Source organism: Nicotiana attenuata, chromosome 12, assembly GCF_001879085.1.
Source record: "Nicotiana attenuata strain UT chromosome 12, NIATTr2, whole genome shotgun sequence".
In the NCBI taxonomy this organism is placed as follows: Eukaryota; Viridiplantae; Streptophyta; class Magnoliopsida; order Solanales; family Solanaceae; genus Nicotiana; species Nicotiana attenuata.
In genome coordinates this window covers 21,703,752-21,717,138 of record NC_032000.1, presented here as the reverse complement: position 1 = coordinate 21,717,138, position 13,387 = coordinate 21,703,752, and the positions used below count along the sequence as shown (strand labels likewise).

The following is a 13,387-nucleotide window of genomic DNA, read 5'->3' as shown; positions in this document are numbered from 1 at the left end:
GCAATTATATATACATATACAGCGGAATCGAAATACAGAGACAAGTAATCAATATGGGAGGGGGAGCATGCTATGGGGGAAATAACAATTTCAAGTAAAAGCCATACAGTAACAAAGGACATAACACAACTCAGACATTAATAGAGAAACAGAAAGCAACAAGTGCACGGTATCACCCTTCGTGCTTTTACTCTCATCCTCACCAAGCAATGATATAATAAAGTGTGCACGGCATCACCCTTCGTGATTTTACTCTCTTTCCTCACATATAATCGATATAATTGGCACGAAATGGTACATCGTGCGGCACGGCATCACCCTTCATGCTTTACTCTCTTTCCTCCCAATAAGCAAACAATGCACGACATCACCCTTCGTGCTTTACACTCTTTCCTCACAATAAACAAACAATGCACGGCATCACCCTTCGTGCTTTAACACTCTTCCTCACCCAAACAACAATCTCAAACAAGGGGCAAGGGAATAAACAAAATAATAAAAGAAATCCCGGCAAGGGAACACAATTTAACAATTTAATCCCGGCAAGGGTACAACATCAATAATCTCACATCCCGGCAAGGGAAAATAATCAATAAACAACAATATCCCGACAAGGGAACAATTTAAATACTCTTCCTCTTCCTTTCACATTTATTTCATATCTCACTTTACCACTTGAGCCAATGCTCCAAAGGGTTCAACCATTTCATGTACGTTCACAATTGAAATATAACTTGAGCGAATGCTCCTCATTGTTCATAGGTCACAATTTCCTTTCACAGGCTTTTCACAACAAATAGGAATCATCACCAAGACAAGAGAAATACAGCGAAGTCAAGATATTCACAATTTAAAGACTCACAGTCATGCTAGACACCAACGTATAGATACTCGTCACCATGCCTATACGTCGTACTCAACAAGAAGCAATTAGCAAATAAGACTTAACTCCTAGTCCCTCAAGCTAGGGTTAAACCAAACACTTACCTCAATGCCTTGCTCACAACTTAAGCCTCAAGTATAGCTTTACCCCGCGATTCCACCTTCAATTCACTCGTATCTAATCACAAATTACTTAATTACATTAATACATGCTAAATGAATCAAGCCCAATGCATAAAAATGAGTTTCCCAAGTTTTACCCAAAAAGATCAAAAATGCCCCCGGGCTCACGTGGTCAAAACCCGAGGTTCGAACGAAAACCCGACTACCCATTCCTCCACGAACTCAAATATGTAATTTATTTTGAAATCGGACCTCAAATTGAGGTCCAAATCCCCAATTTTTGAAAAACCTAGGTTCTACCCAAAATACCCAATTTCCCCATGAAAATCTTTGATTTGAAGTTGAAATCATGTTAGAAGATGTTGAGGGGTGAAGAAAATGAGTTAGAAATCACTTACCAATCGTTTTGGAGAAGAAAGGTTGTTTGAAAAATCGCCTCATATGTTTTGGGGTTTTGAAAAGTGAAAAATAACTAAAATTTCCGTGTATTTATACCCCTCTGATACTCCCTGTGCGGACCGCACAAAAAGGACCGCGGCTGCACAGGCCTCCCTGAAGACCTGCAGATCATAGCCCCGTGCGGACCGCACAAAGCCGACCGCGGCCGCACAGCATCCACCGCGGACCGCTCAAAGGCGACCGCGGCCGCGCTAGCCCCTCCGCGGCCGTACGCGATTCCTCGCAGACCGCGCAAGAGGGTTCAGAGGCCTGCAATATTTCCTGAACCTGCAACATCTGATCTTTTAAGTCTAAGGCATCCCGGAACCTACTCGAAACTCACCCGAGCCCTCGAAACTCCAACCCAAGTATGCACACTACCTCAAAAACATCCTACGAACATATTCGTGTGATCAAATCACCAATATAACATCATGAACATCGAATTAAGCCTCGAGATCAATGAGATTTCTCAAAATTCCTATTAAACATCAATTTCCCATTTAGGGTCCGGATCCCGTCAAACGACCTCCGTTTTTAACCAAACTTTACAGAAACATCTTAAATCACATATAAGATATGTACCGGGCGCCGGAACCAAAATACGGGCCCGATACCAACACGTTCTAATCAATTTCATTTTAATTTTCCTTAATAATTTCAGAAAAATAATTTTACTCAAAAATTCATTTCTCGGGCTTGGGACCTCGGAATTTGATTCCGGGCATACGCCCACGTCCCATATTTTTTTTCAGACCCTCCGGGACCGTCAAATCACGGGTCCGGGTCTGTTTACCCAAAATGTTGACCGAAGTCAAATTTATTCATTTTAATACCAAAATTTAGCATATTTCACAGAATTTCGCAATTAAGCTTTCTGGCTACGCGCCCCGACTGCGCATGCCAAAACGTGGCGACTATAAATGAGGTTTTCAAGGCCTCCGAAGCACAGAATTAATTAAAACAGGTGACGACCCCTTTTTGGGTCGTCACAATTTTATTATGGTTTCTTAACCTCTTTTTGTTAATTAACTCAAAAATCGAAATCTAATTGATATAGAATGCGAGGATTATCACGAGTGTGTACAAAAAAATTCTATATTTTTTAGGGAGAACGAAGAGAGAGGCGAGTGAAGAGAGATTGAGTATGCTGGGAAAGAAGAAAGAAGAAAGGAAAAACCCCCTAGAAGTATGTCTTTAATAATGGGCTAAAGACTGAAAAGTTTCTTTCAAATTATATACAACCTGGGCCAAACCGGGTAAAGGCTTCAAACCGGGCGATTTGCATCTACACCCGCCTTTTGTGTCACGTTTTAACTTGTGCCCGCTTTGCGAAAAAAATTGCAAGCGTGCCCGCTTTTTCGCATAACTTCAGCATACGGGGCTGAAATAGCAAAGGCAATCACGCAAAACTTTAGCATTCTAGTAGACGGGCCTAAAGTAGCAAGTGTAACTGGCGAACTTAGTTTTTGTTTTTATAACTGGCGAACTTCAGCTCTAGAGCTAAAATTAATCCAACTTGTTTGGGATTAATTTTAAAAAGTATTTAAAATTTAATTAATTTTGACAAAACTCAAACTTTTTGTTCTTCTTTAGACCTTTGTGTATACTTAAAACGTTAAACTCTACCACAATCTATTGAACTACATTCAAACTTCATATTTGGCGGTGTACAATTGATTTTGAGACTGTTGAATTTTAAAAAGTTTATAAATTTCACCAATCAAAATTATTTTAATTTATATATCTGACTTTTTTTCCAACTTTAAATAGAGATCTTAAAATGGCGATTTTGTGCACTTCCCAAACTAAAGGCCACGACCCATGAGCTGACCCGAATTCAGACCCACGAACCCAAAGCCCGTTCAATTTCTTCAAAACAGCGGAACCCATCTGATATACTCGCCGGCACGGCGCGCCCTTCCGAATCATCTTTGCGAGGGTTCAGAATTACGATATTTTGGGTCCCTTTGCTTTCAAAGGTTTTGATTTTCCTTTCTATTTGTATTTAGAAGATTTATACTCATTCTTGATTAGTTTGTGTGCTTGTAATATTATAGTAGGATTAATTGAATGGTGAATGCATTTCTCTACCACATTCTTGATTAGTATATGTCTGCTTGAATTGTTAGTGGGACTCTTATGATTGAAATGAGATGCAATTGTTTCCCTTTGTGAATTGTGACCTATAGGATTTACTCCGCCGTGATGTGTGGGTTAGGTGCACATCACAAGTTTGACTCTCCTGCAGACAAAAGCCTGTCCTTTAAGTAGAGAAGGATGATGAGGCGGGGGGGGGGGGGGGGTCGTCAGTTATCGGGAAAAAAAAAAGGAACAAGAGGATTTCTTTGTATCTACACTCTGTTCAGACATGCTAAGATTCTGTGTTGCAATATTCTTGAATGATGTATGCAAATGTCTTACAGGGAATTTGGAGGTGCCAAACTACTCTAATCAACTAAGGAGTTGTGTAATTCACTTATATAACAACAACAATTATGTCTCAATCCCAAACAAGTTGGATTCATTTGCTAGTTATGCGGTGATTATAATGCAATGATTATTTATTTATGCAATGATTAGTGATGAAGGGATAGTTATGTAATGCTTAGTGAAGGAATTGTTATAAAGCAGACCTGTCTATAACGTCATCTTTATATAACAACACTTCAGTATAAAAACCAAGTTTTTCCGGAACGAAATTTCATGTTATGTTATAATATATATTTTCTATAACAACAATTCGCTATAACATCAAAAAATATCTGGAACAAACGAGGCTGTTATAGAGAGGTTTGGCTGTACATGAATTACTTTAAAAGGAAATTTTCGTCTTTAAATAGTTAATTCCCGTGTTGCTCATATACATATTCTTATTCTTAAGTTGGGAGGAGGGTGAAGCGGTGGGGCCATACCCTATGGAGTTTTCAACATATGCGCCAACGAAAGTCGGCCAAAAGCCTAAATTTATATGATTAAGTAGATGAAATTTGGTGAATAGTATAAAATGTTATTTTTAGAATCATGATGATATCTATACTACCTGCGGTATGGTGGACTGGTAGTGTATATCAAAAACAAATGTTTTCTTTTTGCTTAAGTTTGGTGTAAATGGCTGTCGTAAATGTCTCTGTCCCTGATGCCTTGATTACACAACCTGTTAGAGCTGTCAATATGGGCGGGGCCGGGCTAGCCCAACCTAGCCCACGTGGGCTTTAGCAATTGACGGGCTGGGCTGGGCTAGCCTACCATTTTGATGGGCCATATAATGGTCAGCACACCCAGCCCTATGTGGGCTGCGGGCCCCCACGGGCCGGCCCATCATTTTTAAAAAATATAATTTTACATTTTTCTTTAAGTTCTAACCTATAAGAGGTAAATATTTAAAAGTTAAAAAAATCTTATTGGAAAAACTTCACAAAACTTAATAACTTTTTATACTGTTCCAATACATGATAAACACTAAAAAAGTAAAGACAAGCTAATATTTCATTCACTAAAAGTCAAAACTCATAACAAACTATTCAAGAGAACGTCCATTATGCTTACGGGATATCCAACACATCATATTCATCAAACACATTAGAATCCGCTTGTGAGAAGGTTGTATTAATATCTTCACTTTCATCTACATCTACAATTCGTATGCAATATTAATTAGTTAAATATTAAGAATAATTAAATTTCTAAAACTAATTCACATTTTAAGACTTTGATCTTTTAACAAAATTTAAGCTTGGATGCTCTTCTTGATATTTTATGTGTCGTACTCCCTCCGTTCCAATTTATGTGAAGCTGTTTGACTGGGCACGGAGTTTAAGAAAAAATGAAGACTTTTGGAATTTGTGGTCCTAAACAAGTCAAAAAGGGGCCCAGAGTATTTGTGTGGTTATAAAAGCTTCTCATTAAGGGTAGAATTGTAACTTTAAGCTAAATTGTTACCATATTTAGAAAGGGTTCATTCTTTTTGGAACGGACCAAAAAGGAAATAGGTTCACATAAATTGGAACAGAGGGAGTATAATTTTTATATTTTATATATAATTCAAATACATATTTTTATTAGGCCCACGGGCCGGCCCGGCCCAGCCTCGATCAAGCCTCACGGGCCACGGGCTTACTCGGGCCGGACTTAAAAGCCTCATTTTTAAATGGGCTCCAAAAATTCTAGCCCAGCCCTGCTAAATCACGGGCTGGGCTGGGCTGGCCCGTGGGCCAAGCCCATATTGACGGCTCTACAACCTGTAATGTTTTCCTTTTGTTTGTAACATTCCCGGTATCATCTTATGCTTTTTGCTGGTTTTATTTATGAATACAAAGTAACTCTTTACCGATCAAAAAAAGAACCATGATGATATCTCAAGACACTCTAGAACTAAAAGGAGATGCTTACAAAGGGTAAAAGATAAAGTGTGAATAATCAAGGGAAAGAAAAGTAAAGAATGATATCATTCCTCTCTAATCTCTTTATACTATGTGCTAGGTTTTGCATCTTACTCTATTTTTCAATTTTTCTTTCAGGGAAACAACTGCAATTATATTATCAAAAACTAACAAGGCAAGTGGGCAACTACTTGAAAATAAAGTGTGCAACTACTTTACCTATTTGGTCTCGCTTGCTATAGTGCAGTGTTTCTTGTTTTTTTTTCATGATTAGTTGACTACCTGCTTTTATTTTTTAGTCTCATTCATTTTTTTCCTCGTCTAGAAATATAAAGGGATGGTGTCGCTTCTAATCCAAAGTGGAACAATGTTCCTTTAACATTGTTGCTTCATCCTTTTGTTTACCTTCCTTTTGAATGCTTTAATCTTTTTTCATGCTTGCAATTGATCATGTGACTTGAGAATATCAGAGCTGTAAGAGTTCAATGCCATTCATTTATCAATCAACCTGGTTTGAGAGTTTGGCAGAACTCTATATCATATGAGGTCCAAATCAAACTAGCTCTTATCTTTTTACCATGCTTGCCCCAAGAAAGGTTTCTAACATAATACACCACTGTTCATGGTTGGAAGTTGGTTTATCTCAATCAAAATGGATGAATGATAAGCGTGGTGTACACTTCACCTGAATCTCACATTCTGGTGCAGTGAATTCCATGAAGCGATCTAAGGATCCTTTTGAAGCTGCTTTTGAGGGGCAAGACGACTCACCCCCTGAATCCCCTGTTGGCATTGACGAGAATGAAGGCCAAGACCAAGCTGCAGTTGATGTTCATGTTCATGGAGGTGATGATGCTAATACCGGTTTTCGTGACAACCCTTCAGCATCTAGAGCTGCATCAGTCTCTGTTGGTACTGCTGATCCAATTAGCAAGCCCAAAGAGGAAGATGAGGAGGAAGAGGAAGAAAACATGGATGTGCAGTTAGGAAAATTCTCAGCAAGTAGTGATCCTGACAAAATGTCTAAGATGCAGTAAGTTTGTCAATTTATGTTATCAAATTTCTTGATTCTTTTATGTTTTTAAGGATTTCAGTCATAGAGAATTGTCAGGATTGTATGGTATTATCCTGTTCCGTGATAGCTTCTGTGGCTGGTTGGAGCTGCCTAATAATCGCTTTGCATACAAGAAAAACTCCTTTTCATATCATTTGTTTCCTTCCCTCTCGTCTTTCTCCCCTTGTTTATTTGGTACTCAGACTATTAATTTAACTCTCTTCAGTATGTTGCGTACCCACAGGATATCTGCTCTATGAAAATTCTCAAAATTCTATATCCAGAAGGTTGATGCTTCTATTGAGATCTGTGAACAGATAAGACTATAAGATGCATCTTGCTTGATATAATACAGTTAAATACCAATAGAAAATATTAGTAGGTGTTAAATATTAAATTCACATTTTCAAACTAGCTCTATGCAAAAATTTATCCCCAAAAAGGAAAAAAAGGAGTAGCTCTATGTAAAACTTTATGAGGTGCCTCCTACTACCCAAAAAGAATACTTTTCTCCCAGCAAGTCTCTAAGTCTTACTTGTATGAGCATTGTTAAGTGAGGGCAAAATGGGAAAGTAACTAATAGGAATAGTACATTGCAGCTATATATATATATATACCTGTTATGTTAAAGATTTTCTTCTAAACCTCCTTGTTATGTAAGCTCCAATTACGATAATTTTTCTCTCCTCTATATTCAGCAGTTTTCGACCTGGTAATAATAATGTCACTATGACACTTCAAGAAAGAAGGTAGATATTTTTTTGGATAAGGTAAGGTCGAAGAAAGGAGGTGGATATTGGCTTCGGAAAACTTGTACGTGGCTTTTTGTTGTCAAACTTCGTTATCTATTTTCCGTTCCTTTCAAATCAGTGACAGCAAAAAAGGAGACCACATTTTTTTAAATCATTTCTCTTTCAGGTCCATATTATCCCAATTTACGGAGGAGCAAATGAGTAGATATGAATCTTTTCGGAGATCTGGATTTCAGAAATCCAACATGAAGCGGGTATGCTTTGCCATTCTCCCCCTTACCATCTTTTATTTTCCTCAATTTCCAAGCCTGAATATGTTCTATATTATTGTATACAAAGTACAACAGATCATGTCTTGAGAGTGGTTCTCTCCTCTCCCTTAGCTTGTGCGTGTGTGTTTGTGGCCTTATTCATGTGTGTGTTGCCTTATGTTTGCTTGGGCTGGGGAATGGAGTTAGACAAAAAGGAATACACTGAGAAAATGGGCAGAACTTAATTTTTCTATCTAATGTGACTTCATAATCAGTATTGCCCAGTCCTTCCACGGAGCCCTCATAACCAATAAACCACTTCCATTTTCTTTATATTCATCTCTGATACTCGCAAAATATTTCATCTCTTCGACTTGCATAGTTCCTAATATAGTAATTTTCTCCCCCGTCTCCAACTCTCTATGAGAAGACTTTAATTTGAAAATTGTCTCACATGCAGTCTCATGCTAGTTTGCGTCTGAGTTGTGTGAGTTCAGAGGGCCTTTTATCTGATATTTTCCCCTAACATTTAGCCCATTTGAGCTTTAAGTGTTGTCTTTCCGTAAGAATATAATGTCAGAACATGACAAATTGTTAAAGATATATGTTGGAGAGAATATCTTTGTTTTCTATGGTCTTGTGGCCCATTGAGATGCTTACTTGTCTTATCTTATTCTTTTCCTAGCATGATTTGGTATCATTTGTTTGAGTTGAGATGGCCTCATTACCAGATATTTGACCAATCCCTAACATTTAGCCCATTGAAGCAAAGTGTTTCGTCTTTCATTACAGACGTGATATCAGAAAATTGAGAATGAAACCAAATCTCTGTGAATATAATTGGGAAACATGAGGAACTTGTTGAAGCCTCAGCGTGAGATGTTTGCTTTTCCAGTTGGATAATTTGATGTTCTTAATTACTCTCTCGTGAATCTTCTTCTGTGTTGTCAATGCAGTTGCTGACGAGCATCACCGGAAGTGCCAAGATATCTATTCCTATGACAATTGTGGTTTCTGGGATAGCGAAAATGTTTGTTGGTGAGCTAATTGAAACAGGTCCATAGACATCTATAACTTTTATAAGATGATTACTGAAGCAAAATGTTTCTCCATGATTTGGAAACAACAAGGGGTGTTGTTTCTTGCATGATTTACTTTCTCCCCTAAACTTTATTTAGTTTCTTTTCTTTGAGCCTAGTGCACAGCTTCAAATATTTGGCCAAACTCTGTCATTGGTGTCTGATCAATTTGCGACAATCATGATTCAAAGTCTTAGAGCCCATATTGTCATATACTGTCCATGACTAAGCGTGTTAGTGGTTAAAATTTATTTTGGAAACTTACCCGTACAAAGTACTAAAGAGTGGCATAAAATGTCTTAGGGACTCACACATTGCATGGAAGTGTCCTGTGCTAATTAAACCACTGTTGTCAAAGGCTCATTCGAGGCGCGCTTAAGCCCTGAAGCTCAAAATAGCTCAGGGGATGCACTTTGTCTCACTTAGGCCGCGCTTCAGTGTAGGCAAGTCACTAAGGAGTGCGCCTGATTGCCAATAAATTCTATCTTGAATAAAGCGGTGCAAAATAATAAATATAATTGGCAAAAAGATATATTAATTGTTAAGGAAATCGTTATGAATGAAATTCTTAATTTTTCCTTGCATTACATATATGGTTTTATTTTTTTCTAGAAAAGCCCCGATAGATCTGGAAACACCTGCAATCAGCAAATGAGAAGGGCTTTAAGGCAGGATAAATAAAATGACTTTTCTGCATGCCTGTTGACCCAGCATTGCCACCCCTTTGTTAGTGTTCTCTGCTACCTTCTACCTACAAAAGCTCAATCTCACTCTTTGCCCTGCTTGTCCTCTCCCTTCTTCAAAAGATTGATGGACAGAATGTCTTTCGTAAAGCTCAGTGAACTGTGCTTAACCAATTTCCACTGTAATTATGCAGTGAAAAGTTGCTAATTCCTGAATAGTGCTTTTACTATGTGAGACTTTAGTTAACTGAAGGGCTGCTGGTGACAATCTTTAGTGTTTTAAGGTGGAAATGTCCTCGGTGAAGAAAAGTTGAAGGGCATATGCTGCATTAATTTTTCCCCAAGTAATCAATTTGATACTCAGTCATTTTATAATTCATTTTGCAGCTAGAATGGTGATGGCAGAGAGAAAAGATACAGGGCCAATCAGGCCGTGTCACGTTAGAGAAGCATATAGAAGGCTAAAACTTGAAGGCAAGATTCCAAAAAAATCAGTGCCAAGGCTTTTCCGTTAGTGGATGTTGAAGCAACCTGTAGTTTTATTTCAGGTTAGCTGTCCTCCCTTTGCTTACACCAGTTGAGCCCTTTTATATGCCTTTGTTAGATTGTCATTAAACCATAATTCTTTGCACTTTCAGGTCAAGTAAACATTGCTAGTCACAAAGTTGTGGTAGTTCTGCCCTGTTACATGTGGGCTTTGCTTTAATCCGAGGGAAAAAGTTAACATTTATAAAAATTGACAAGAAATAGTCTAACTATATTCATACTGCTTCTAACCTGGAACTGAAAATGTGGCTATTTAATAACAGCATCATTATATCTGTAAGAACCACACGTCTATCTAGTCACTGTCTCTTAAATTAGTTTGTGTATCCTACTAATACTTTGAATGTGCGAGACTATGTATCATCTATTGGTATTGAACGTTTGGATGCACTTGGACGAAAGAGAAAATATGGAGTGATGGACCACAATACTCCATCCACCAAATGTTTGAAGGAGGCAAGATCGACCAAAACTTTTGTTTAGTATAAAAAGAAACCAAAGGACAGTGCGGAGCAGTTTGGGTGCTCCTCTTTAATTCTAACTGTGGGCGTCAACTTCTATTCTCAATTTATTCACATGTTCTAAGTTCTTATAGTGTTTCTCATCCTGTGTTTCCTTTTATCTCAGACTTGTAGCAGCCTGTCATTTTTCTTGCAGAAAGTCGTCGGACATCCTTGTAAATCTTGGATGAAAAGCTCGATGACTGATTATTTAGGTTTTCTGGAGCTCAATATTACCTTTACAAGGTGAGATGCTGGGTCTTCTTCGAGATGCTGGTGATTATTCGGAGAATTAACTTTAAGAGCATTCAGCCAAGTCGAAGAATCGTGGTACATCTTGAAGTATTCAATTGTACAGTTTAGAGTGTGTAATACATTGACTTTCAGCTGTTGCTTTCCTTTTTCCCTGTTCAGAAGGGCATACTTAGCAATTAGCATACAAGAAATTATGAAATTTTTTAGGAAATGTTAAGATGTCAAGAAATGATCTGGTTAATGACCAGATCTTTAACCATTGGACAAAGATAAAGTATAATAGAACTGGATCCTTTATTTCTTTTATCTCAGAACAGGTCCGAACAGTAGCGGAACCAGAAATTTATATAAAGGGATCCAAAAAATTTCTAAATTTCTAGGATGTTGCCGTTTGGATTTAAACCTATGACCTAAAGCAACTTTTGACCCCCCTTCACTACAATAATTGATTTTTTTTTTCATATCAAGGAGATTCGACATCTCTCTCTCACACACACACATATATATATGCGACGTTAGTTGCGATTAAGTTTTAGTAATGTTAATATTAGAGAAACAGTGTTTTTGTAATACTGGTTTGAGAGGAGCTTAAATGGAGCAATATAAACAACATTCATCGCCAAACTTGACATCAAGTGAGAAATTACTTAATGTGTTTTTCAAATAAAGGGAGAAATACGTTTTGTCATATGTCATCTTAAAACAAAAGACAACTAATTATCATTAGTATGCCAAGTGGACTAAACATTTGTGTGTCTGCTAAAGGTAAGTGGTAGACTTTAATTTTGAGCTAGTTGATGGGTTTTGTTCCCTTCGAAATTCAATTGTAAACAAACGTTAGCTTTTGAAGTCTCAAAAAGCTAATAAATGGGACATGCATTTACAAAGGCGCATGATTTTCTCTATTGAGAAATTAACTCCTTTGAGAGGAGGTCGTAAATATTGCATTTTTCCCTAGAAAGCTAGAATATTAATATTATATCTATATTTCAAAAAAGTTAACAAAAATGCATGAACTCCTATAGAGTAGATGAATAATGTGGTAAAAATTGCACGGGGCGCCCTATTTGGTTGCCCCCATTTAACCTATACTCATATTTTTAAAATTATTTAACCTATACTCTAATTTTTACAACTTCAGGCTCCCCCTTCTTTCTGCTACCTGTGCGCTCCTCTCTTCCTCCTTTCTTTTCATTGGAAAACTGTAGCTTGGAATTATGTATAAGGAACATATACATAAAGGAAAATAGGAAATCTTGCTTTTCTTTATGTACGATGAGGGCAAAACAGATATGTGAAGGAAGAGATCTTCATCGTCTACTGTATACGAATGATATAGCATTGGACCTCCTGATTTTGATGTTGAGATTGCAATTTTCAGCAAAATGTGCCTAAAGCCAATGGATCCCATCCCATGACTCGAATATTGCTGGCCTGAGTTTACATAGCAATGTAAACTGCAGTGTTACTTGATGAACATAAATGGTGCAATTTATGAAATTTTTTCAAGCTACTGCTACAAACTTAATAAGATCACATCAGGTTTAGGGAAAGCTTCTTTGAGGCAGTAGACCTATAACGAGTTTGTGACTTTAAATATAGTCCATAAATCAGCTGAAGTTCAGCAAATATAGAACAAAACTTCAGCTAAAACATGCTGAAGTTCAACAAATAGAGAACAAAACTTCAGCTAGTAGAATGCTTAAGTTCAGCAATTACAAACAAAAACTTCAGCCAACACTAAGTTTACGCGAAAAACTTCAGCTAAAACATGCTGAAGTTCAGCAAATAGAGAACAAAACTTCAGCTAGTACGACTGTAGGACAAAAACTTCAGCTTATTTTAGTGCTGAAGTTTTTACAAATGAACTAAATAACTTCAGCATCTTCTGCTGAAGTTTTTGAAAAAGCTTTTATGACAAAACTAATGAATCCAGGACAAAACTTCAGCATCTTCTGCTGAAGTTTTTGAAAAAGTTTTATGACAAAACTATTGAATCCAGGACAAAACTTCAGCTAAAACATGTTGAAGTTCAGCAAATAGAGAACAAAACTTCAGCTAGTAGATTGCTTAAGTTCAGCAATTACGAACAACTTCAGGCCCGTCTACTAGAATGCTGAAGTTTTCGTGATTGCCTTTGCTACTTCAGGCCCGTATACCTGAAGTTAACGTGAAAAGTGGGTATGCTTGCAATTTTTTTTTGCAAAGCGGGTATAAGTTAAAATGTGACCCAAAAAGCGAGTATAGATGCAAATCCCCATAAAATTCACATACAAAAAGTAGGACAAAAAAGGAAAATACTTACTCGCATTTAGAGGCGGATTTAAAATTTAAGTTCTATAGGTTCAACATTTAAGGTTCTTAGTCTTGGACCTGTTATATCATTAAGATTATGGGTTCATATATACTATTTATTGTAATTTTTAGTTTTTACATATGAAA

General features: G+C 37.3%; 1 protein-coding gene across 8 annotated transcripts; it reads left to right on the top strand.

Moving 5' to 3' along the window:
- Positions 3,179-11,251, top strand: LOC109235411 (transcription initiation factor TFIID subunit 11-like). Of its 8 annotated transcripts, none has more exons than XM_019401504.1 (7): positions 3,190-3,425; positions 5,964-6,027; positions 6,534-6,858; positions 7,798-7,885; positions 8,839-8,938; positions 10,032-10,192; positions 10,829-11,251. In XM_019401504.1, coding segments are annotated over exons 2-6 (642 nt in total). In that variant the 5' UTR covers positions 3,190-3,425; positions 5,964-6,026; the 3' UTR covers positions 10,160-10,192; positions 10,829-11,251. The 8 variants fall into 8 exon arrangements, 7 of the variants coding, with proteins under 7 accessions (XP_019257052.1, XP_019257049.1, XP_019257048.1 ...); XR_002069387.1 differs by having other exon boundaries at positions 3,191-3,425; positions 10,032-10,733; positions 10,818-11,251; XM_019401503.1 differs by having other exon boundaries at positions 3,191-3,425; positions 10,818-11,251.